This window comes from Ambystoma mexicanum, chromosome 14 (genome assembly GCF_040938575.1).
Source record: "Ambystoma mexicanum isolate Mex_15411 chromosome 14, UKY_AmexF1_1, whole genome shotgun sequence".
NCBI classification, from domain to species: domain Eukaryota; kingdom Metazoa; phylum Chordata; class Amphibia; order Caudata; family Ambystomatidae; genus Ambystoma; species Ambystoma mexicanum.
In genome coordinates this window covers 35,955,810-35,981,884 of record NC_090940.1, presented here as the reverse complement: position 1 = coordinate 35,981,884, position 26,075 = coordinate 35,955,810, and the positions used below count along the sequence as shown (strand labels likewise).

The following is a 26,075-nucleotide window of genomic DNA, read 5'->3' as shown; positions in this document are numbered from 1 at the left end:
GATTTCTCAACTTTTTGAGGTAAGCTCTCCACTCACCTTTGAGAAATGCAAAATCAGTTCACCCTCTCAGAAACAGACAGATTCTCTTACACACAGATCCGACCTTGGATTACCCGGCCAGCCATCAGACGAGAGGCCCCAAGAGAGCTCAACTCCTTAGAACTTACGCCCCAAGAGGCCCCCGACGAGGACTCATCACGAGACTCTATAAATTACTTCAAAGGACATGCTAGCCCTACGACCCACATACATGACCCAATGGGAGGCAGACCTAGGGCATTCTATAGACGCCAACATTGCAGCCGCCAGATGTGTCGCCAATGAGCAATGTGCTCTGAAGCTACTAGATCAATGAGTTACGATCCATGGTACAACTGTTCGCCCTCTGCAAACTTTACCATCTCATGCCCAGTCGTTCCCCTTCAAGACCAGCTGCATCATGTACCAAGCAGTGACCGTGTACACTCCCACCGACCTGGCCGACTAAGTCACCACCTCTCTGTGCCAACGCTTCACAAGAAGCCAGGGCCAACGCTCCACAAGAAGCCAGGGCCAACGCTCCACAAGAAGCCAGGGCCAACGCTCCACAAGAAGCCAGGGCCAACGCTTCACAAGAAGCCAGGGCCAACGCTCCACAAGAAGCCAGGGCCAACGCTCCACAAGAAGCCAGGGCCAACGCTCCACAAGAAGCCAGGGCCTGTTCAGATTTCAGCTACAAAAATGTAAACAAGAAAAAACGCTTCCATGTCTTTTTATCACAGCTTTTTTCATCACAGCTTTTTTTCCTGCTGTTTTTTCCTGATGTCTTTTGCTGCCAAATGTGGGGGTAGACTCCCAGGCACCTACTTCTCCCCAACTGCCACCTTCTCCCCCACCAATCCCCACCCTATATTTTCTTACCCAAACGTCCACCCTGCATTTTGCAGTAAAAACATTGGTAAAAAATCAGCAGTTAAAAAATACTGCAATGAAAAAAAATTGATAAACACTGGATCCTGAAAAAAGGAAACAGGCTTAGTCAGTCGATGCCTCTAGGCTATGAACCCTCAAACCAGGCAACATTAGACTCAAACCGACCCTCATGCAGTTCCGAAAGGATCTCACGACCCTCATCATACAGCAGCAGCTTCTTCTCGCACTATAACACCCCCAGTCCGACCCCCCCAGCTGGCCCCCACCTCACCCCTAATAACTGCTCCTGTTTCCCAAACGTAATGTAAGTGTATCTGAAAGGCACAGGGAAGCCCACTCTCTAGATTAGGGTATTAGCACAATAGTTCATCTCAGAAAGAAAATCCAGAGGATACAATTTGAAAAATACCGTATTAAGGGTTTTATTACACCTAATACATTTAATCTGGTGTGAGTTTAATCACAATTTAATCCACACTCAGGCAATTATTTATTTAACATAGCAGGAATAAATTTAAAAACATAAAAATTTCATAAAATTCATACCATTAAATGCATTCATCCACATCCATACCACATACATCAATCCACTGGTACAAACCACCAATAAGTACAAGATAAAAACATATAACAAATATAACAGTTCATCAAAAATCCAATTATTATACAAAAAGTTTCTTGTGCAAAACACGGTGCATGGCCACAGTCGATTTTATAAGTGGTCATCAGTAGGGATAGGCCAAAGTTTAGAAGATCTTCATAAGTAGACTTATCCAAAAAAAATTCTCTACCGGTTTCGACGTATTAACGTTGTTAAGGTTACGTCTTCATCAGGCGATAACAATTGGTTTTCTGGGTACAACCAACCAGAATCAATCTGTTGTATGAATGGAACTGGAACCACTGTCATAGAGATTGGCAGAGTTCAGGTAAAGGGTCCTGCGTGACAGATGGGCCGGATTGGTGCTCCAATGTGAAGTGAGCGGCCGCTACAAAGATGAAAACAGAAATCCGCGGTTGGAATCAAGCACTCGGGTTTCTTCGAGCTTGCTCTGGGGGACGGCCCCCAGAGGAAGCTCCAAGAAACCCGAGTGCCTGAGTGCGGATTAAATTGTGATTAAACTCACACCAGATTAAATGTATTAGGTATAATAAAATCCTTAATATGGTATTTTTCAAATTGTATCCTCTGGATTTTCTTTCTGAGATGAACTCCCAAACGTAATGTAACATGGCTGTTTTGTTACTTTCCCCCTAATGTGTAATCCTATGAACCTTTGGTGTACAGCACTGCACTGCTTCTCGGAGCTAGGACCGCGCCCAACAAATACCCAAATAAAATAAGAGTAGCAGCTCGATAATGAGACCCCATGAATGTCCTACACATTGCTGTTCCGTTTCCCTCTCCTACTTTGGCTGTCTTCTTCTATTCCTTCCCTTTTCTCGTGATTTAGGGAAGGCAATCTGTTCAGAGGCATTATATAGGGGTAGACCCGGCTTTCACCGGTTTACGGAGGTGCCTAGTAGCCCCCAAGGGGCATTCTATCAGCTCTTTACCAATCCATCGGCACGCTACGACCATCCCGAGGCACGACACAGGCTCCTGCCTTCCTTACCTCTTTTCCATCAGTAAAGCGCAATATCCAGGACAGAGTCCTGACCTTATTGAAGCGACAGAGCACTCACCGGGTAGATGACCGCTACCCGAGCTAGTGGGCTGAGCCAAATGTTCTTGCGCCCAAAGGCATTGGCATTCACACCTCCGTCAGCTCGACAGCTAGATGGCCTCCGGGACACCAGAGAAGTAGCTATGATCAGTGCTGGAAATGGAAATAATTTACTGTGGGATCCCAACACCAGCCGGGCATAGCGAGGGAGTCCAAACCAACTGATTGGGATGGGGGGATTGTGTGCTCCTTCCCCCAACCCTGGAGAATCTGTTCATGGCATTAGTGCCACCAATATATGTCATCATTGCCTCTTTAAATCACGCTCATGGAGCTGGTGCCACCCATATATGTCATCATTGCCTCTTTAAATCACGCTCATGGAGCTGGTGCCAACCATATATGTCATAATTGCCTCTTTAAATCACACTCATGGAGCTGGTGCCAACCATATATGTCATAATTGCCTCTTTAAATCACGCTCATGGAGCTGGTGCCAACCATATATGTCATCATTGCCTCTTTAAATCACGCTCATGGAGCTGGTGCCACCCATATATGTCATAATTGCCTCTTTAACCATATATGTCATAATTGCCTCTTTAAATCACGCTCATGGAGCTGATGCCAACCATCTATGTCATCATTGCCTCTTTAAATCACGCTCATGGAGCTGGTGCCACCCATGTATGTCATCATTGCCTCTATAAATCACGCTCATGGAGCTGGTGCCACCCATATATGTCATCATTGCCTCTTTAAATCATGTTCGTGGAGCTGGTGCCACCCATATATGTCATCATTGCCTCTTTAAATCACGCTCATGGAGCTGGTGCCACCCATATATGTCAGCATTGCCCCTTTAAATCACGCTCATTGAGCTGGTGCCACCCATGTATGTCATCATTGCTCTTTAAACACGCTCATGGAGCTGGTACCACCCATATATGTCATCATTGCCTCTTTAAATCACGCTCATGGAGCTGGTGCCACCCATGTATGTTATAATTGCTTCATTAAATCAATTCCCTATTGCCAGTGCCCCTGCGCCGTCTCTCCCCACTCCTGCCCATGTACCTCCACATAAGCTCATGCACACAGATGCGCACGCATACATGCATTGCCACATACATAACACACAAAGATGCAGATTCCCCCATCCCCACTTATTTTCAGGCTGGCGCACATGTACATACACACCCACCTCTCACACTTAGGCCCACACACATGCAGACAGTAGCTTTGACACTCCACCTGCATCCAGGGTCCTGTACACACGAAGCACATGCGGCTGGAACCAAGAAGCCATGTGTTTCCAGAATCCCAAGCATGCAGGTAATGCAGATGCTGGGGTGCAGAGCTGGGATGCTCATGTGGCTGCCGCAGGCTAGGACAGCTGCGGGTGCAGTGCGGGCTGGCAGGTGGCATAAAGGGGTTTCTTTTATTCCAGTCCCGAGAGCAGGGGAGACATTTATTGACGGATCCTGGATCTGGGAAAATTCAGCCATTCCTGGACTGGCTATGACGCACTTTGGTATTTCAATAAACGGGAGAAGTAATTGACATGCACCCCCTACAGATGTTGCCCCAACTTACCAACAATCATTGCTATTAATACAAAGGCACATCCAGATGAGTCTGGAACCCTAAGGTGGTCTCTGTCTTTCCTGTGTGCATTAGACGGCGCTAGGGGTGAAGATCCTGGGGGCAGTGCCAGGGCCCGGTGAGCAGGGCCCCCGGGACCTGCTGTCCCCTGAGAGTGGCAGTCTGGTCAAGCAGCTGGAGGTGCGCATCCGGGAGCTGAAGGGGTGGCTGCGGGACACCGAGCTCTTCATCTTCAACTCCTGCCAGAGGAGAGAGAAGGACGGGGCCGGGGACACCGAGAAGCAGGTGCAGCACTTTAAGGTACAGCACGCAGAGCCATGGGGCCTCATGAAGGGAACCTGAGAATCACACGAAGGGAACCTTACAGGAAACCTGACATTTCCCAAGCTGGGAACTGGAGAGCCACACATCAGGGGAACATGAGAACCTCATACAGGGAACCTTACAGGGAACTTGAAAATCCCATGCAGGGAACTTGAAAATCCCATACAGGGAACTTTAGAATCACACATTAAGGGAATCTGAGAACCTCATACGGGAACTCATACAGGGAACCTGAGAACCTCATACAGGGAACCTTACAGGGAACTTGAAAATCCCATACAGGGAACCTGAGAACCACGCATCAAGGGAATCTGAGCACCCCATACAGGGAATCTTACAGGGAATCTGAGCACCCCATATAGGGAATCTTACAGGGAACCTGGAAATCCTGTGAAAATCCCATGCAGGGAACTTGAGATCACACATGAAGGGAGCTTGGGAATCATGTTAAGGGGACCTAAACCCCACACACAGAGATTCTGGAAACACGCAAGGTCAGAGGTCGGCTTTTACTAGATTTCTCGAGGAGAGTATAATCTGTTCCTCTTGAGTCTGCCGGCTGTGCATGGTGGGGTTTTGAATTTAAAGGCCAGGCTCTACTTGGCTTCAGATGAGGGGTGGTGAGTGTGCCCCTCTACTTGCCTGTGACCTCACACCCATGTCCTTGTTTGCCCCCAGTCTCTGTGTGCCGAGATCAAGCTCCGTCGCCGCAGCATCGCCTCCATCCTGCGCCTGTGCCAGCAACTCCTCGATGATCAGGAGACCTGCCACCTGGACGCGGACCACCAGTCCATGCAGCTCATCATCGTGAACCTGGAGCGGCGCTGGGAGGCCATCATCATGCAGGCCGTGCAGTGGCAGAGCCGGCTGCAGAAGAAACTGGGACAAGAGCGGGTGAGAGATGGGCACCTGACTGTGCCCAAGATGATGGCAAGGTTAAGCTGGGGCAAGAGTTAAATGTTAAATGTTAAAGGTATTTGTACCGCGCACCGTCACCAACGGAATTGGTCCCCAGGCGCTCTGGCGGATCTGCAAATGATAAGGTGGGGAGGGGTGGGTTAGTAAGGTGAAGAGGGAGTAGGATAATGAGAGGAGTGGTGTTCTGTTGGCAGCTTCAACTCGGTGTACACCGGGTGCTGAGCTTTGGTGCGGGTATTGGATCGCTGTCTGTCCGCGTGTGCTGTTGCTCCAGCTTATGTGTTGTTGCAGTGTTGTGAAGTGCGTGCGGCTTGTTGTGCGAGAGATGGTTGTGTGAGTTTTTGGGTGAGATAAGTATGCAGAGTTTTAGGTTATATTGGTTAGTGGGTTACCTGACCTTTGGCATGCTAGCCTTTGCAGTTCTGTCTCAGTGTGGCACCAGTTGACCCCCACAACTCTATCTGGATGCGGCACGGGCCAATGTCCAGAATTCTATCTGTGCGTGGGCAAGCCGACATTCACAGTCCAGTCCAGATGCGGTGCAAGCTTGCGTCCAGAAATCTGTCCAGGTGTGGGCATGCTATCATTCGCAACCCCATCTGGATGCTGCGCAGGCTGGTGTTCACTATTCAGGTGTGGCACACGCCAACATTCAAGTTTCATCTAGGCGCGGGCTTGCTATCCTTCAATCAATCCCATCTAGATTCGACGCAGGCCAGTATCCACAATTCTAGGTATGGCCTGTGCTAGTCTTCAGGTTTCGCATAGGTGCGGGCATGGTAACGCTGGAAGTCCTACCTAGATGCGACGCATGCTTATATTTCACAAATCTATCTAGGTGTGGGTATGTCGGCATTCAGCTTTCACCTAGGTGCGGACATGCCAACACTCATGGTCCTACCTAGATGCGATGCAGGCTGACATTCTCAATTCTGTCCAAATGTAGACATGTTAACATTCACAACTCCATCTAAGGGCGGGCATGCTAGCATTCAGAGTCCCCTCTAGATGTGATGCAGGCCAATGTCCACGACTCCATCCAAGTGTGGCCATGCTAATATTCTCAATTCTATCTAAATGCGTCTGCCGGTCTGGATATGGTGCGTCCGGTACATGCGAGTCACTTGAGGGCTTTCCTCTGTGTCTAAGTATGTGTTCAGTCTCTGGAGCCTTCCTTTTGTGGCTATTTTCCATGATATCTTATGCTCTGTCGGGTGGTTAGTTCTTTGGTTTGAGTGTTTGTCCAGATTGAGAGTGGCCGGGATTGGAGTTATTTTCATCGTTGTTTTAATGTCTGTGCATTCTGGTGCGTCTCCGTTGTGGTTACCCTGTGAAGAGCCATGTTTTGAGGAGTTTCCTGAATGCTAGGTGGTTTGTTGTGTTCCGGATATTCTTAGGTAGGTCATTCCAGGTTTTGGGTGCCTGGTGGGAAAAAGAGGATCCTCCAAGTTTTTTTCTGTTGTAGAGTTTTGTATTTGTATTTGTATTTATTTTATTTGTATAGCGCAGACCAGGCCCAGAGGCAACCGGGCGTATGTCGGTGCTTGATCTTAGTGTTCTTGTCGGTTGATGTAGGCGTAGTTTGTCGCTTAGGAATTCTGCGCCTTGTTTGTGTATTGCTCTGTACGTGATGCACATGTACTTGAACTTTATTCGCTGTTTTAGTGGTAGCCAGTGTAGTATTTTTAGCACGGGTGTAATGTGTTCTCTTCTGGGTAGCTTGAGGAGGAGTCTGGCTTCTGCATTTTGTATGCGTTGCAGTTTTTTTAGAAGTCGTTGGGGCATGCCCAGGTATAGGCTGTTGGCATAGTCTACTCTGGACATGATCAGAGCGATGATGGTAAGTGTTTTGTTGGCGAACGACAGGAACGGTAGGATCCTTTTTGCTGCTCGCAGAAGGAAGAAACAATTCTTGATTACCGAGTTTACTTGTGGCTCTAGAGTGAGATTGTTATCCATCAGGACCCCTAGGTTTTTTACAGTTGATGATGGTTCTCCTGTGGTGCCGAGCTCTCTTGGCCAGGGGATGTAGTTTATGCCTCCTCCCTTTTTTGAAACGATCATTATCTCTGTTTTGCCTGATTTGATTTTGAGATGGTTGAGGTTCATCCAGTTGAATATGTCACGAAGGCAATTCTCTAGTGTGGTGTTTTCTTCTCTGGTATCTTGTATGTTGAAGATTATTTGAGTATCCTCGGCGTAGTTGTAGCATGTTAAGCCGTGTTTTTTGATGAGTTTGATTAGTAGGTACATGTAGATGTTGAATAGAAGCGGGGAGAAGGATGGTCCTTGTGGTACTCCGCACGTGGATTCTCTGGGTTTGGATTTAAAAGGTTTCATCCATACTGTTTCTGTTCTGTTTGTTAGGAAGGATTTGATCCATACTAGGGAAGTGTCTGTTATCCCTAGTCCTTCTAATCTCTTTATGAGGATGGTGTGGTTGACTGTGTCGAAAGCTGCAGACAGATCAAGGAGAATCAGGGCGGTACTGTTGTCCAAATCTGCATTTGTTTTTAGGTCGTCCCATATTGAGAGGAGAGCTGATTCTGTTCCTCTCATGGGTCTGAAACTAACTTGTGTCTGGTCTAGTAGGCAATGCTCTTCTATGAATTCTTGGGTTGTTTGGTAGATGTACGTTTCTAGCAGTTTGGCTATGTAAGGTATGTTGGAGATGGGTCTATAGTTAGATAAGTCCTCTACGTTTCCTGTTGTGTCTTTGTGTAGCGGCTTGATGTAGGCTGATTTGAAGGCCTGTGGTACTTTACCTGTTGAGATTGAGAGGTTGAGGAGGTTCCTGTGGTATTCCATGGGGGTTCCTTGTTTGGGAATTGTTTTGCATCTGTCCGGGGGGCAGGGGTCTTCAGGAGAGCCTGATTTGTTGCTTTGGTTTACCAGTTTGACGAAAGCCTCAACTGATATTTCTGGGAAGTTTCGTAGCTTGTTTGCGTGTTCCTCGTCGGTGTCGGTGGAGTTTGCGCTGTGATCGCTTGGTCTGTTTTGAATGGTGTGTTGGATGGAGGTTATTTTGTTTTTGAAGTGGTCTCCAAGGTCCTCGCAGAGTTTCATCGATGGAATTGGCGTGTTGTTGCACCCCTGTGGGTTTTGTATTTCGTTTATGATTTTGAATAGTTCTTTCTGGGCGTTTGGTGCTCTGAAGATTCGGTTGTCGTAATGTTTCCTCTTCGCTTTTTGTATTTCCTTTTTATATGCGCGGATCTGTTGTAGGAATTTCAGTTTGTTTGCGGAGGTGTTGTTGGTCCTCCATTCAGATTCTAGTTTTCGGTTTTTTTCTTTTCATGGCGTTGAGTAGTGGGGTGAACCACTTTGCTGTGGTTTTCTTACATGATGGGGTGAAGGGCTTTTCTTTGGCGATGTCGTCTAGGGTTGTTGCAATCCAGGTATGAAGTAGGGCAACTTTTTTGTCTAGATCTGCTTCTTTCATGGTTGATGCTTGTGGTTTGCTGAGTTCTAGGAGCTCGGTTAGGTTGGAGTTTTTTATGGTTCTCCAATTTCTTTTCATCATGATGGGTCGTTTTTCTTGTTGCTTTTTTGTTGGAGCTTTCGTTGTGATTATGAATGGAATGATGAGGTGGTCGCTCCAAAGTATTTGAATTGAGGGTGCCGTGGTGATGAGATCCTTGTTGGCGAAGATTGCGTCAAGTGTGTGTCCTGCTGAGTGGGTTGCTCCTTTGACTAGTTGTTGTAGGTTCGTGGCTGCTAGTTGGGCGGTTAGGGATTTTTGTGTGATTGTGGTTTCTTCGTCGAACCAGATGTTGAAATCTCCGAGGATGATCAGATGATTGTACTTGATGGCCAGGGTGGTGATTGCTCCGTGAAAGTGTCTATGAAGGTCGCGTCGTAGGTTGGTGGTCTGTATATCAGTATGAATTTCAGGTTAGTTTTGGGGTTTACTGAAAGTCGTAGTATTAAGGATTTGCATTTCTCGATGTTTAGAGGATCTTCCATTTTGATAGCCAGTAGTTCCTTGTGGATGATCGCTAGTCCCCCCACCTCTTTTGGATTTTCTGTTTGTTTGGATGCATTTGAAGTCTTCAGGCAGGCAGTTGTTGAGGGTGATCTTGTAGTTGTCATCTAGCCATGTTTCGGTTATAAATAGGATTTCTATGCCTCCTTCTGAAAGGAGGTCGTATATTTCAGTGGAGTGTTTGCACATTGACCTTGCGTTTATTAGGTTGCAGTGGATTCTCTGGGTGAGATTTTGTTTTGAGGTTATTTGTTGTTCAAGTTTGTAGTTGTCTGTTCGTGGTGTTTCCGCGTTGATGTCGGTAGGATGAAGAACGGCGACAGCTGCTTCTTCATTGAAGCAGTCCAGTAGGTTGGTAACAGGGCTGATTATTCTTGGTGTTTCTGCTGTGATGCTGTTCGGGTGAAGATCAGCGGTGGTTTCTTCATTGAGTCCGATTCTTGGGTGGGAGGTAGCATTGCTGGTTGTCAGTGCTTCGCTGTATTGTGCGGGATGTAGTGGAAAACGACGTTGTCCCTCTGTTCTTGTGATGTAAGGTGTGATGGGGTCGTAGCCCTCCCACTCTCTTGTTGAGTGCTCCCATCGTTTTTCCACATGTTTCAGGAAATTCTTTGCATGTTTCGGGGTTTCCGTGTTGGGGTGTTGGTGTACCGTGGTTGTTGCGAGGTAAGGTGTGAGGTATAAGGATTTTTCTCTCGTAGATTTTGTTCCGGTTATGGCTGTGCTGGGCGTGTTTCCTTCCAGTGGGGCTGCTTCTCGTGGGTTCTGTCAGTGTTGTGTGTTCGCGTCTCTTGTTGCACGGTCTTGTTCTCTTTCTCTGCGTCCTTTTCTGGGTCGGGCCATTTTCCAGTTTAAATGCAGGCGTAGTAAGGTAGTTGGTCCTCTATGCTATGTTGTGCAGTCGCAGTGCCCTCGGTTTTTCCTTCTCTGGATGCGCTGGGGTGTTCTCTGGCTCAGTGTTGCTTTCCTGTCGGTGGGTAGGGTGTGTTTCCTAAGGGTGCGCTGTCGGGGGGGGTTAGGGTGTTAACGGTCTGTTGGAATGGGACTTGTCTGAGTTAGGTTGTGGTGGGTTTCCGGGATTAATAGAGTACTAAGCTAAGTGTAGTTGGATTATTTGAGAGACTTGTATAGTGGGAGGGAGTCCTATTAGTGCAATTTAAACGTCACACAATGCAGTTTGGAGGCAGAACCCCTGCTAGGTTTGAGAAACCTGTATAGTGGGAGCGAGGCCAATCAGTGTAATCTAGACATCATACAATGCAATTTGGGGACAGAACCCCAGCTACATTTGAGAAACCTGTATAGTGGGAGGGGGGGCCTATCAATGCAATCTAGAATCTCATACAATGCAATTTGGGGACAGAACCCCAGCTAGATTTGAGAGATCTGTATAGTGGGAGAGAGGCCTACCAATGCAGTCTAGAACATCATACAGTGCTATTTGGGGATAGAACCCCAGCTAGATTTGAGCGACCTGTGTAGTGGGAGAGAGGCCTATCAATGGAATCTAAACGTCATACAATGCAATCATCTTCTTTACTTTTGGTTCGGCAAGTCGCTTGGAGTCTGGGGCAGAGTAGTTGCTCCACTCATGACCCAGGCCACTCCTACCTTACTGGTCCTTGTAGATGCTGGTTGACGGCCGGCCACTGCTTCCCCTGCAGACACCGGTTGACACTTCTTGGAGCCGCCTCTGTCGGAGCCGCCCTTGGCCCTAGTGCTCCAATCAGGGCACGGGGGGGCGGGATGGGAGGCGGGAGGCTGGGATGTGGAAGGGGAGCTGGGATGGAGGTGGCGGACTGGGGAGGGAAGCGGGCCTGGCCGCGGGTGTTCCTTTCCTTGTTGGGTGGGTGGCGGGGGGTCTGGGGCCTTACCTGGTTGTTGCGAGGGATGAACCAAGTGGCTCTGTGGGTCTGGGGGCCTGGGCACACACACAGAGCTAAGCTCCAATCAGTGCTCGAGGGCGGGATGGGTGGCGGGAGGGCTGGGATGTGGAAGGGGAGCTGGGATGGAGGTGGCGGGCTGGGGAGGGAAGCGGGCCTGGCAGCAGGTGTTCCTTTCCTTGCAGGGTGGGTGACAGGGGGTCTGGGGCCTTACCTGGTTGCCCCTGTGGGTATCCCTGTGGGTCACGGATAGACATCGGACTGTGTGCCAGAACACCACATCAGTAGGAGTCCAGCACTGTAGTCCTCTCCCCTATGAACAGCACATCAGTAGGAGTCCTTCACTGTAGTCCTCTCCCCTAGGAACAGCACATTAGTAGGAGTCCAGCACTGTAGTCCTCTCCCCTAGGAACAGCAAATCAGTAGGAGTCCATCACTGTAGACCTCTCCCCTAGGAACAGCACATCAGTAGGAGTCCATCACTGTAGTCCTCTCTGCTAGGAACAGCACATCAGTAGGAGTCCAGCACTGTAGTCCTCTCCCCTAGGAACAGCACATTAGTAGGAGCCCAGCACTGTAGTCCTGTCCCCTAGGAACAGCACATCAGTAGGAGTCCATCACTGTAGTCCTCTCTGCTAGGAACAGCACATCAGTAGGAGTCCAGCACTGTAGTCCTCTCCCCTAGGAACAGCACATTAGTAGGAGTCCAGCACTGTAGTCCTGTCCCCTAGGAACAGCACATCAGTAGGAGTGAAGCACTGTAGTCCTCTCCGCTAGGAACAGCATATCAGTAGGAGTCCAGCACTGTAGTCCTCTCCACTAGGAACAGCACATCAGTAGGAGTCCAGCACTGTAGTCCTCTCCCCTAGGAACAGCACATCAGTAGGAGACCAGCACTGCAGTCCTCTCCCCTAGGAACACCACATTAGTAGGAGTCCGTCACTGCAGGCCTCTCCCCTAGGAACAGCACATCAGCATGAATGCAGCACTGTAGTCCTCTCCCCTAGGAACAGCACAACAGTATGAGTGCAACACTGTAGTCCTCTCCCTTAGGAACAGCACATCAGTAGGAGTCCATCACTGTAGTCCTCTCCCCTAGGAACAGCACATCAGTAGGAGTCCATCACTGTAGTCCTCTCTCCTAGGAACAGCACATCAGTAGGAGTCCAGCGCTGTAGTCCTCTCCCCTAGGAACACCACATTAGTAGGAGGCCATCACTGTAGTCCTCTCCCCTAGGAACAGCAAATCAGTAGGAGTCCAGCACTGTAGTCCTCTCCGCTAGGAACAGCAGATCAGTAGGAGTCCATCACTGTAGTCCTCTCCCCTTGGAAAAGCACATCAGTAGGAGTCCATCGCTGTAGTCCTCTCCCCTAGGAACAGCACATCAGTAGGAGTCCAGCACTGTAGTCATCTCCGCTAGGAACAGCACATCAGTGGGAGTCCAGCACTGTAGTCCTCTCCCTTAGGAACAGCACATCAGTAGGAGTCCAGCACTATAGTCCTCTCCCCTAGGAACAGCACATTAGTAGGAGGCCATCACTGTAGTCCTCTCCCCTAGGAACACCACATTAGTAGGAGTCCAGCACTGTAGTCCTCTCCGCTAGGAACAGCACATCAGTAGGAGATCATCACTGTAGTCCTCTCCGCTAGGAACAGCACATCAGTAGGAGTCCAGCACTGTAGTCCTCTCCGCTAGGAACAGCACATCAGTAGGAGACCAGCACTGTAGTCCTGTCCCCTAGGAACAGCACATCAGTAGGAGTCCAGCACTGTAGTCCTGTCCCCTAAGAACAGCACATCAGTAGGAGTCTAGCACTGTAGTCCTCTCCCCTAGGAACAGCACATCAGTAGGAGTCCAGCACTGCAGTTCTCTCTGCTAGGAACAGCACATCAGTAGGAGTCCAGCACTGTAGTCCTCTCCCCTAGTAACAGCACATTAGTAGGAGTCCAGAACTACTGATGTGTCCAGCACTGTAGTCCTCTCCCCTAGGAACAGCACATCAGTAGGAGTCCAGCACTGTAGTCCTCTCCCCTAGGAACAGCACATCAGTAGGAGTCCAGCACTGTAGTCCTCTCCCCTAGGAACAGCACACCAGTAGGAGTCCAGCACTGCAGTCCTCTCCCCTAGGAACAGCACATCAGTAGGAGTCCGTCACTGCAGTCCTGTCCCCTAGGAACAGCACATCAGTAGGAGTCCAGCACTGTAGTCCTCTCCGCTAGGAACAGCACATCAGTAGGAGTTCATCACTGTAGTCCTCTCCGCTAGGAACAGCACATCGAAAGGAGTCCAGCACTGTAGTCCTCTCCGCTAGGAACAGCACATCAGTAGGAGACCAGCACTGCAGTCTCTCCCCTAGGAACAGCACATCAGTAGGAGTCCATCACTGCCGTCCTCTCCCCTAGGATCAGCACATTAGTAGTAGTCCAGCACTGTAGTCCTCTCTGCTAGGAACAGCACATCAGTAGGAGTCCAGCACTGTAGTCCTCTCCCCTAGTAACAGCACATCAGTAGGAGTCCAGCACTGTAGTCCTCTCCCCTAGTAACAGCACATTAGTAGGAGTCTAGAACTGTAGTCCTCTCCCCTAGTAACAGCACATTAGTAGGAGTCCATCACTGTAGTCCTGTCCCCTAGGAACAGCACATCAGTAGGTGTCCATCACTGTAGTCCTGTCCCCTAGGAACAGCACATCAGTAGGAGTCCAGCACTGTAGTCCTCTCCCCTAGGACCAGCACATCAGTAGGAGTCCATCACTGTAGTCCTCTCCCCTAGGAACAGCACATCAGTAGGAGTCCATCACTGCCGTCCTCTCCCCTAGGAACCGCACATTAGTAGTAGTCCAGCACTGTAGTCCTCTCTGCTAGGAACAGCACATCAGTAGGAGTCCAGCACTGTAGTCCTCTCCCCTAGTAACAGCACATCAGTAGGAGTCCAGAACTGTAGTCCTCTCCCCTAGTAACAGCACATTAGTAGGAGTCCATCACTGTAGTCCTGTCCCCTAGGAACAGCACATCAGTAGGTGTCCATCACTGTAGTCCTGTCCCCTAGGAACAGCACATCAGTAGGAGTCCATCACTGTAGTCCTCTCCCCTAGGACCAGCACATCAGTAGGAGTCCATCACTGTAGTCCTCTCCCCTAGGAACAGCACATCAGTAGGAGTCCAGCAATGTAGTCCTCTCCCATAGGAACAGCACATCAGTAGGAGTCCAGCACTGTAGTCCTCTCCCCTAGGAACAGCACATCAGTAGGAGTCCAGCACTGTAGTCCTCTCCCATAGGAACAGCACATCAGTAGGAGTCCAGCACTGCAGTCCTCTCCCCTAGGAACAGCACATCAGTAGGACTCCAGCACTGCAGTCCTGTCCCCTAGGAACAGCACATCAGTAGGAGTCCGTCACTGCAGTCCTGTCCCCTAGGAACAGCACATCAGTAGGAGTCCAGCACTGCAGTCCTCTCCGCTAGGAACAGCACATCAGTAGGAGTTCATCACTGCAGTCCTCTCCGCTAGGAACAGCACATCAGTAGGAGTCCAGCACTGTAGTCCTCTCCGCTAGGAACAGCACATCAGTAGGAGTCCAGCACTGCAGTCCTCTCCGCTAGGAACAGCACATCAGTAGGAGTCCATCACTGCCGTCCTCTCCCCTAGGATCAGCACATTAGTAGTAGTCCAGCACTGTAGTCCTCTCTGCTAGGAACAGCACATCAGTAGGAGTCCAGCACTGTAGTCCTCTCCCCTAGTAACAGCACATCAGTAGGAGTCCATCACTGTAGTCCTGTCCCCTAGGAACAGCACATCAGTAGGTGTCCATCACTGTAGTCCTGTCCCCTAGGAACAGCACATCAGTGGGAGTCCAGCACTGTAGTCCTCTCCCCTAGGACCAGCACATCAGTAGGAGTCCATCACTGTAGTCCTCTCCCCTAGGAACAGCACATCAGTAGGAGTCCATCACTGCCGTCCTCTCCCCTAGGAACCGCACATTAGTAGTAGTCCAGCACTGTAGTCCTCTCTGCTAGGAACAGCACATCAGTAGGAGTCCAGCACTGTAGTCCTCTCCCCTAGTAACAGCACATCAGTAGGAGTCCAGAACTGTAGTCCTCTCCCCTAGTAACAGCACATCAGTAGGAGTCCATCACTGTAGTCCTGTCCCCTAGGAACAGCACATCAGTAGGTGTCCATCACTGTAGTCCTGTCCCCTAGGAACAGCACATCAGTAGGAGTCCAGCACTGTAGTCCTCTCCCCTAGGACCAGCACATCAGTATGAGTCCATCACTGTAGTCCTCTCCCCTAGGAACAGCACATCAGTAGGAGTCCAGCAATGTAGTCCTCTCCCCTAGGAACAGCACATCAGTAGGAGTCCAGCACTGTAGTCCTCTCCCCTAGGAACAGCACATCAGTAGGAGTCCAGCACTGTAGTCCTCTCCCATAGGAACAGCACATCAGTAGGAGTCCAGCACTGCAGTCCTCTCCCCTAGGAACAGCACATCAGTAGGACTCCAGCACTGCAGTCCTGTCCCCTAGGAACAGCACATCAGTAGGAGTCCAGCACTGCAGTCCTCTCCCCTAGGACCAGCACATCAGTAGGAGTCCATCACTGTAGTCCTCTCCCCTAGGAACAGCACATCAGTAGGAGTCCATCACTGCCGTCCTCTCCCCTAGGAACCGCACATCAGTAGTAGTCCAGCACTGTAGTCCTCTCTGCTAGGAACAGCACATCAGTAGGAGTCCAGCACTGTAGTCCTCTCCCCTAGTAACAGCACATCAGTAGGAGTCCAGAACTGTAGTCCTCTCCCCTAGTAACAGCACATCAGTAGGAGTCCATCACTGTAGTCCTGTCCCCTAGGAACAGCACATCAGTAGGTGTCCATCACTGTAGTCCTGTCCCCTAGGAACAGCACATCAGTAGGAGTCCAGCACTGTAGTCCTCTCCCCTAGGACCAGCACATCAGTAGGAGTCCATCACTGTAGTCCTCTCCCCTAGGAACAGCACATCAGTAGGAGTCCAGCAATGTAGTCCTCTCCCCTAGGAACAGCACATCAGTAGGAGTCCAGCACTGTAGTCCTCTCCCCTAGGAACAGCACATCAGTAGGAGTCCAGCACTGTAGTCCTCTCCCCTAGGAACAGCACATCAGTAGGAGTCCAGCACTGTAGTCCTCTCCCATAGGAACAGCACATCAGTAGGAGTCCAGCAATGTAGTCCTCTCCCCTAGGAACAGCACATCAGTAGGAGTCCAGCACTGTAGTCCTCTCCCCTAGGAACAGCACATCAGTAGGAGTCCAGCACTGTAGTCCTCTCCCATAGGAACAGCACATCAGTAGGAGTCCAGCACTGCAGTCCTCTCCCCTAGGAACAGCACATCAGTAGGACTCCAGCACTGCAGTCCTGTCCCCTAGGAACAGCACATCCGTAGGAGTCCGTCACTGCAGTCCTGTCCCCTAGGAACAGCACATCAGTAGGAGTCCAGCACTGCAGTCCTCTCCGCTAGGAACAGCACACCAGTAGGAGTTCATCACTGCAGTCCTCTCCGCTAGGAACAGCACATCAGTAGGAGTCCAGCACTGTAGTCCTCTCCGCTAGGAACAGCACATCAGTAGGACTCCAGCACTGCAGTCCTGTCCCCTAGGAACAGCACATTAGTAGGAGTCCGTCACTGCAGTCCTGTCCCCTAGGAACAGCACATCAGTAGGAGTCCAGCACTGTAGTCCTGTCCCCTAGGAACAGCACATCAGTAGGAGTCTAGCATTGTAGTCCTCTCCCCTAGGAACAGCATATTAGTAGAAGTCTGTCACTGTAGTCCTCTCCCCTAGGAACAACACATCAGTAGGAGTGCAGCACTGTAGTCCTCTCTGCTAGGAACAGCACATCAGTAGGAGACCAGCACTGTAGTCCTCTCCGCTAGGAACAGCACATCAGTAGGAGTCCAGCACTGTAGTCCTCTCCCCTAGGAACAGCACATCAGTAGGAGGGGACAGGAACTCCGGTCTCCCCTAGGAACAGCACATCAGTAGGAGGCAATCACTGTAGTCCTCTCTGCTAGGAACAGCACATCAGTAGGAGTCCAGCACTGTAGTCCTCTCCGCTAGGAACAGCACATCAGTAGGAGTCCAGCACTGTAGTCCTCTCTGCTAGGAACAGCACATCAGTAGGAGACCAGCACTGTAGTCCTCTCCCCTAGGAACAGCACATCAGTAGGAGGGGGCAGGAACGCCGGTCTCCCCTATAGGACCCCAGGTACTCCATTCCATAAGCGATGTGCACAGGATGGGACAGGCGCTGCATCGCATTGTGAACACAGTGCAACTCTACACCTCTATAAACTGGGGTGCAGTCCCAATGCTGTGCAGTGCACATACGCTATACAAACATTTCGAAAAGGGACTCGCGCTCAGGTTATTGTATCTCAAAAAAGGTTATGATTGGGATAGTCCAAATAGTAATACCAATTTGAACTACTTCTCTATTGTATACTATATGGACTATCCCAATCATAACCTTTTTTGAGATGCAATACCCCGAGCGCGAGTCGCCTTTTTGAAATGTTTGAACCTTTTCTTCACATTTTCCAAACCCTAGTGGGTGGATTTGGAGAAAGGGGGACCGCAGCCGGGCCCGAACCTCACATTTTTTCAAATCTAGAGTGGTCAATAGCGCAAGGATCCTATATCGAACCCACTGATTATACTTCTCCATGACGGCTGATTCTGTGGAAAGCAGTGGCAGTGAGCCGACAAACCAGTGCCTCATTCCGGGAAATAACTGGGTTACCACTGCATTGCCGCCTCATTACCGCACGGCCGTACTACAACTTTGGTGGCAACGGGGAGGATTTTCGACCCCCAAAATGCTGCAGCTAAGTCCTCCACCTAACTTCCAAAAAAAAGGCAAAATCGGCAGAATTACCACCTGCAATAATTCTGCCAAAATCCCCATGAGTCCTATGGACGCAAAAACAAATGGTGACTTTCACCACCATACCACCACTTGTAATCACGCTGTACGTCTGCGGGACCAAGTGGTGGTAACAGCAATTCCGCTGGTAGTATTTTAGCAGATTTACCACAGAAATACTGCCAAACCTATAATGAGGCCCTTGACCCTATCCTTTTTGTGCTCGTTGGTTTGTTAGATGTGTGTTTTTGGTGAATCTTCCTTTGTCAGCTGCCTTTTGTTTACTTCTCAGGAGACGTCAGGACTCTTGGATTCGGAGTGGATAGACCTCAACGGCACCGGGGAAGATGCCTGGGAGTGGGACGAGACCGACATAAGCCCCAAGCTGATTGGCTTGAACGAGGACTCCTGCAACCCCAGCCGAGAGGCGCAACCCCCCGTGCCACATCTCCAGCTTGATGCTCCCCAGGACTCTGAGAATGAAGAGGACTATGGGGTGGATGGCACAAGCCCCTTGTACTGCCCCCGTTTCTCAGCCCCCTTCGCTCCTCCCGTTTACCAGGTCTACAATCTTCACAACGTGGAACTGTTCAACAGAAACCCAATGTCTCACCTGAAGAAGCCGCCACTGTTTTTCCACGGAAAGTCACCCAGCAGCCTACAGAAGACCCTCAGCCAAGACTCGTCCTTCTCTTCCACAAAGTCTTTGCCAGAGCTGCTGGGCGGATTGGCCTGGATTCCACCCAACCAGACTGGCCTGCGAGGATCTGTGAGCAGGCACTCTGAGTGTGAGAGTGGGATAGTCAGTGAGGGTGACACAGAGACCACCAACAATTCTGAGCTCTGCTTGTTGGCTGATGGGGATGGCCTATCCCTCGTGGGAGCCGAACAACCAGAAAGCATTGGCATACAGGATGGGCACTCCCCTACGCATTGCATCAGAGAGACGGAAGCCGAGGAACTCTTGGGCAGCCCTCACCCCAGACCTGCCTCATGTTGGATCAAAGGCAAGAAGATGAGTGTTGAGAGAACTACTGAGCCTCCTCCTCCTCCTCAATCATTGGACGAAGGCCTCCAAGGCATGCGAGATGTCCTCACATTTTATGATTACTCCTTTCTCCAGGCTTCTTCCAAGCTGCAGTTACCATCTGTAGTGTCTGAGCCTGGTGTTGTGACAGCAGCTGATCAGGTGCCATCCCATGGCTCTCGTCATGAGACCATTGGGCAGATGTCCCATCATTCAGATTTAAAACCCAATCAGGTCCCTTTGCCGCTTGCCTCGGGAGATGCAGATCCCAATTCCTTGGTGGGGGTTAAAAAGTGGATGACTCAGCAGGGTGGAAAACATCTGCCATGGTTCTCCTCCGGCTCTTCGCTCGAGTCCATCTCCCCTGCAGGGGACCTACTGGGATCCAGGCCATTCAGAAGCAGCGATTGCCTTCAACGAAGCACGTCCTTGGAGAGCTGGCTCATGTCCTACAAAAGCAACGAAGACCTCTTCAGCGGTCATGGCTCGGCGGACAACAGCCTAAGCAGCGATTCTGTGGGAGAACTTAGCAAAAGAACTTTGGACCTTTTGAAACGACTTGAGGACATTGAGAGTCCTTCAGACCAGAAGATAAAGCGTAGCATCTCAGACATCACCCTTCAGAGCAGTTCTCAAAAGATGTCCATCACCGGTCAGCATTCACTCGATATCGCGTCTTCTGTCAATGAAGACTCTGCATCTTCGCTCACTGAACTAAGTAGCAGTGAGGAGGTCTCCCTCTGCTCTGAGGACATTGTAATGCAGAAAAACACCATCCCAGATTCCAATGCATCCTTTCGGAAGCATCTGAGCCGCTCGTTGGCTGAAGAAAGTGACGCCAATGTCAGTATGATTGTCAACGTATCCTGCACTTCTGCTTGCACTGACGATGAGGACGACAGCGACCTGCTCTCCAGCTCCACCCTGACCTTGACTGAGGAGGAGCTTGGGATGAAGGACGAAGATGATGACGTCTCCAGCATTGCGACAGACGATGACATCTACGAGGAAAGCAGCTTGATGTCTGGCATTGAATACATCAAGAATGAACTTCAGACCTGGATCCGACCAAAGTTTATGCTGCCCCAGGACAAAAGAAGGGCCAGTCCTGCCAAAGGCTTGAAATGTGGTAAATGGGGCTCAAGCAACAGGATGATGGCCGTGGCTGAGGCTCTGAGCATCGAGGATATCCTAAAGGGTTCTGCACGCAGGGTGTCCGAAGACCTCAGCCAGCGCAAGAATGCAACGGCCAATGAGGACCACGCCCTCACTAGCCAGCGGAAGGACCCCTCACAGACGGAAAAGGATCAGCTAGTGGATGATATGGAGAATGGGAATGTTGAAAGCCTTGGCCTCCACAGAACCTTAACAGCTGAAACCCTAGATGCAGTTGCTAAGAGGAAGCCTGACAGACAGCGTTGTTCCCCCGATGCATATAAAGATGCTTCAGCTCCACAAGAGTTCAGGTTCGGCATCCACTGCGGTGTCCAACCACTAAATCCCACCCAGGAACTTCGAAACGATTGTGAAGCTAGCCATCACATCGACAGCCGTGCACACTCTTCACTCATTATTAGGTCTGGTAATGCGTCTGCTTCAGATGTTGGGGGTAAAGAGCGGCAGCAGGATAGCCAGTTGACTTACGGTCATGAGGTAATCCTCGGAAAGTCGGGGGATTGCTCTGCAGCATCGGCGGATTCCTGCTGTCACGGGCACGGAGGAACTTCCGAAGAACCGACTGAAGACGACCCCTCTGTGCACGATTTTGTGAAAGAGATCATCGGTATGGCGTCCACTGCCCTGAAGAACAAGTCCCAGCCGGATTGTGAGGTGGTCAGCCCCAGCTCGCTGTCCCAGATCCGGGAAAAAGTATTAGAACATTCTCACAGGTCCCTGCAGCTGAGGAAGGGTGACTTCTATTCGTACCTCTCGCTTTCCTCGCATGACAGTGACTGTGGTGAGGTCACCATCTATGCAGAAGACAAAAGTAGCACACCCGTGCCCTCGGACGACAACATAGAGTGCCTCTTCGAGGCATGCACCGAGGACGAGCCTTCTGATCACGAGTCCCACTCATCAGACTGTATTCTTGAGGGTTCTCTGGCATGGGCCAGCCCCGCTGCTCCATTAGAAGAACCCACACCGGCCACTGAATGTAGCGTTTCTTTACTGGGTGCTCAGTCGGACTCTGAAGGTTCGGTGTCTACTAGCCAAAAGGTCCCAAGCTTCCAGAGACACAGTAAGCACCATTCCATGAACACTGCGTGGGCTGGTCCTGGAGGAGGTGCTGGGGGCGATTCGCTGGACACTTGGAAGCCTAAATCCAAGGATGCCCCCCCTACCCAGGCGGCAACCTTGGACCTGCGCTTTGCCCCGTCGTATTCTAGAGGAAGAGAACGATTGCACCATGACACCAAAACTCTTATGTGTGACAGCAACCTTCCTCGTCTGCAACCAGAGGCACCAGACCATAGCCCAGAGGTCGGACGCCAAGCCATGCACCCCACATCTTCGCACGATAAGGTACGTACCGATGTGTGCTTGCAAAACATATGAGAACGTTACTCTACTAAGATGCTAATCTATGCTATCAGAGACGCATTTACACAAAGCGACCATTGTGCTCCAAGCACCCAAGACAGAGACCTTTGAAAATCCAAGTCAAGGATTGCCTTCCTCGTCCTAAAACGAACATCTTTGGGAAGTTTGATAGTCTAATGTACTTCAGAGGGGCCGTTTCCTTATGTGATTAGCCTGATTTTCTAGCCCACGTGTCTCCTCGTCTGTTTCCATTGCTACCCAGTCCTATTTCTGCCTCTGATTCTGTTTCCTTTCTGCTCCACAGTCCTCTTTCAATCGCCGCAAACCTCATCCTAGCTCCACCCACTTCTGATTAGAGTCCACCCATTCCTGTTACTGCTGCCACCCACCCACGGCACAGTCTAGCTACACACACTCTCTCTGGCTCCACCCACTCACCTCCATGGGCCAGCTTATTCTTCCCTGATTTTAGCAATCGTGCCTCAGAACGTCACTTCTCTCAACGGCAACCATTCCAACCTGTGGCACCCTGCTCCACCTCTATGGCTGCTCCTCTTTCCTTAGATCGACCCGCCCCCCCCTTCTCTTTCCCCACGGAGACCCCATTCTTTTCCTGCTGTGTTTCTTAGACTGTAGAGTCTGGAGGACAAACAGTCAGAGTCTTGCTGGAGAGTGCCTCTTACCGACCTCCAACAATGCACTGTCCAGCTGCTGACAAATAGACACAGGCCACGCCCCCACTGGAAGGGCTTGTGACTCACCCTTGGATAGCATAGGCTGAGCCAAAAGCTTAATTTCATCAGTGCTGCTGGGCCATTTAAGGTTCACAACAGCACTGTCATATAGTTTACAAATAAACAGCTTAAGGTCCAAAGCAGAGTATCAAATGGTAAAGGTTGAATGTATTAATTAGCAACCATAATGAAGGCCTGGATGAAAATGGGAAAATATCCCTTACTTAAATGTCTAAGTGGATAAAACTGTTTTTTATAGCTGAACTGGGAAGTGAGGGGCGCTCTGCGGGTCCCAGTTAAAGTGTCAGTGGATCTTCTGGATCCCCCAGCAGGCCTCTTGAGTAGGATTGGCTTGACAGATCACTTTGGGCCGAGGGAGCAAGCTGGCAGGCTGTACGGTGTGTTTGAGATGCATGGCAAGTGCCTTGAGCCTTAGGAGTGCCCATTGGGAGCTTTATGTATTAGGAACGTGTGTATGTATTGTATCCTGAATATATTTGGGTGTTGTAATGCCCGCTGCCCTTGCCCCCCCTTTTGCAGCCGTAAGGGGCCCTAAACTTTCCTAAGGGTTAGCTGGAGTGGCCCTGGACCTCTTGTCGGGAAGGCTTCCTCGGCCCCTCTCCCAGTGCACCACAAGCCTGCTGGCAGGAGGAGAATGATGACAAGCATAGTTTCCTGTCCCCAAATGGTGGGTCAGACTGATGACCAAGCGCAAGAGTTTACTTCCCTTGCTATCCCCAGTGTTGCCGGACCATGCCCCCACAAGGAGCCGGATGTGGAGAAATGGAAGGGGGGACACCCGTAACTAGAGAAGTGGTGCAGCCGACCCAACTCCAGGCAACCCTGATTCAGGTTCATCGTCCAGTAACTGAGCTTGGAGATGATGTGAGCAATTGGAACAGAACGCATCACGGGTCTCTGAATACTGATTTCGTGCCTTCACCCCCTACATTGCCCTTGTGGTGAGGTCTGACACCAGAAACCTGTTTTGCTGCAACGTGGAGTCTTCTTGTGAGTTGTGAGGTCCTACTCAGTTTCAGCCAAGGTTCTCTGTCCCAATTCTTGGCCCTAGTGCTGGGGTCTGCAACCTTTGGCTCTTCAGATGTTTTGGACTACAACTCCCATTAGCTGTCATCGGCATAGCTGAATTCCCCTTCCCAGGATTCCTAGCAAGAGGCCAGGTCATCCAGCTGCCACCCGTTATTAGGATGATGGCGGCCCTCTATGTGCTGATGCTACTCTCCTACAAAGACCCCTGGCACCCAGCTCTCAAGAAGAGAAGCAAGGAGACCCTAGTAGCATCCTCAGGTAGGGTCACATCACCTGCCACCCCTGAAAGCAAATGACCATCCTTAGCATTGTCAGGGAGTGCTGGTGTCAGCAGGCAGACTCACTGCTGGGACACTGCAATGAAGAAACCGGGGCCCGGAATGGATCATTTCATTCAAAGGGTTCTCCGTAGCAATGAGCCGAAGGGGCAAACAGAGAAGAATGGATCCGGGACACACTCGGTTGATCCCAGCTGTTCAACATAATATTTGCACTACTAGAGAGCGAAAGAAACTCCTTTGAAACACTAAAACAACAATCTGAACAATGTATTTTCTTCTCAAATATGCAACGGTCTGAGAGATCCAATTTCATCTTTGAAACTAGAGCAAGAGGCTGCATGAAAGCAAACAAGCCTGACAAATATTCCAGAAGAGGCTCTTAACCACAGAGACCAGGAAGCACGGAAGGCACGCCGGCCGGGCACAGCCGGCGTATGCAGCCGGCCTGGAGGTGCAAACAATATGCCAACAAACTTTAAAGGACGGAAATTGGAAGTGCTATATTGAATCAGCGATGCTCCAGAAGCAAAGAGGAAAGTCTTGAGCTGCTTCCGGAACCGTACATGCTTCTGCTCAAGTTTCAGAAAGACAGGGAGGCTGTGCCAGAGGAAGGCCCCAGCCGAAGAGAGATATCTGCCCCCAGCTCGTTGGTTGGAAAAGCGTCTGAATAAATAAAAATTAATAAATAAGGTTGTGGTTCGTTGGTTAGTTTCAACACAAGAAAATAGAATGATTACCCAATGATAAAAGGGACTGTCCAGTTATGGTTGTATACAAATATCTACTTATTCTTTATCACAACAGACAGTGCTATCATACTGCAATGTACAACCCACCCTGTAAAGGAGCGCAGAGGACAGTCAGTTTCAAAGAAGGAAAAGGGATGCACTCTGGATACTGACAGGAGGGTAGTCGGTACAGTAATTGATCGCAATAGTTCAAGGACACTTGGTTTCAACACGAATGGAGCAATGGGTCATAAAATGTCCCTAGGGGTCTTCGGAGAAGGACCAGGGGGACATCACCACAATGCACCTTGTGCTGTGGGAGTTCTTGGTGATCAACAGGGACGAGTCGGTTTCAGGGTGCTTTGCAGCTTCTGCGACAGAGTTCAAGATGGGAGACAGCTGCGGGTATCAGGCGGCAGGCAGTTCGGCGAGCGAGGCTGGACAGATGACTGCAGGCTGGCCTACACAGTGGCTCAGGGTCAGAAATCATTGTCTCAGTAGTGGTCGGTGGTTTTGAAGCGTTGGTCAAGGCGTCTTAAACAGCTTTAGCGACTGTGACGTAACAACAGTCAGCAGTGAAGTCGATTGCATCTCGAGGGGATTGACTGACTCGCAAATGTCCTTTAAGGCGGACGTTGTTAGATGCTCATTGAAGCACGTCTCCTAGCTTCTTCACTGGGCTTCTGTCATCCTTTAAGGCGGACGGCCCAAAGCTAAGAAGTGTGTTGCGAGCAGCTGCCTTGTCCTTGGTTTTGGGTTCAGAGACTCTCTGGCACGTCCCACCTAGGAAGCTTGCTGTAGAGCCTAGCAGGGTACACTGTGTGCTGGCTGGGTACCTGTTCTGGAGCTGCTAGAGGGTCCTCTGGATTCGGTATCTCCCTCTGTTCCCTGGGAGATGTTTAATGGATGGATCTTGTTTCCCTCTTGGAGGTCCTGGCCTTCCTTCAGTGGCGGAAGATGTAAGGCAGACTGTACCTTTTGCCAGGGCCCAATGATGAGATCTTCTTTCTGCTTCTGGTGAAGCCTTCAGATCTTCCCAAAAGAGGAGCTTAGCCCTTTTTTTTAAAGCAAAATGGACCACCATGATTGGTTTAGGCGAAGCCTACCTTAATGAACCAATCCTGGGTCCCCACCAACAATATACTGTATGCATGAGGTCATAACCAGAGTGCTTTGCAACAGAAAAGGTAAAGTGGTGAAAACATGTAATACTAAGTCCCACCCATCTTCCTGTCTGTTGTGGATCAAAGGGTCTCTCTGGTTAATGGAGCTCTCTGTGGTTCCTGATTAAAGCGGCAGGTCTCCTTTGAAGCTGTGGCGAGACCAGCCTTTCTGGCTCTGTCAAGCCACATACTTGAACCTTCTGAATAGGGTCCCTGGGCGCGGATGACTACTGTAAACATGCAGTGCCAGACATGACATTTCACTGTCAATTGATACTGAAACCGGGAGCTGGTTTCAGGTTGATGCAGTGCATATGAAAGGGTGTAGGGGTTTCCTGTCTTCTTTGTTAGCCACTGCATTCAGGCAC

The 26,075-nt window shown here is 50.1% G+C and overlaps 1 protein-coding gene across 1 annotated transcript in view; it reads left to right on the top strand.

The window, feature by feature from the left end:
* The window catches only part of AKAP6 (A-kinase anchoring protein 6), a 1,117,075-nt gene that overhangs the window by 1,079,200 nt on the left and 11,800 nt on the right, over positions 1-26,075 (top strand). The window contains exons 11-13 of the mRNA XM_069638465.1: positions 4,260-4,484; positions 5,187-5,402; positions 18,476-21,733. Of these exons, the coding sequence (XP_069494566.1) occupies positions 4,260-4,484; positions 5,187-5,402; positions 18,476-21,733 (3,699 nt within the window). The remainder of the gene's footprint in view (positions 1-4,259; positions 4,485-5,186; positions 5,403-18,475; positions 21,734-26,075) is intronic.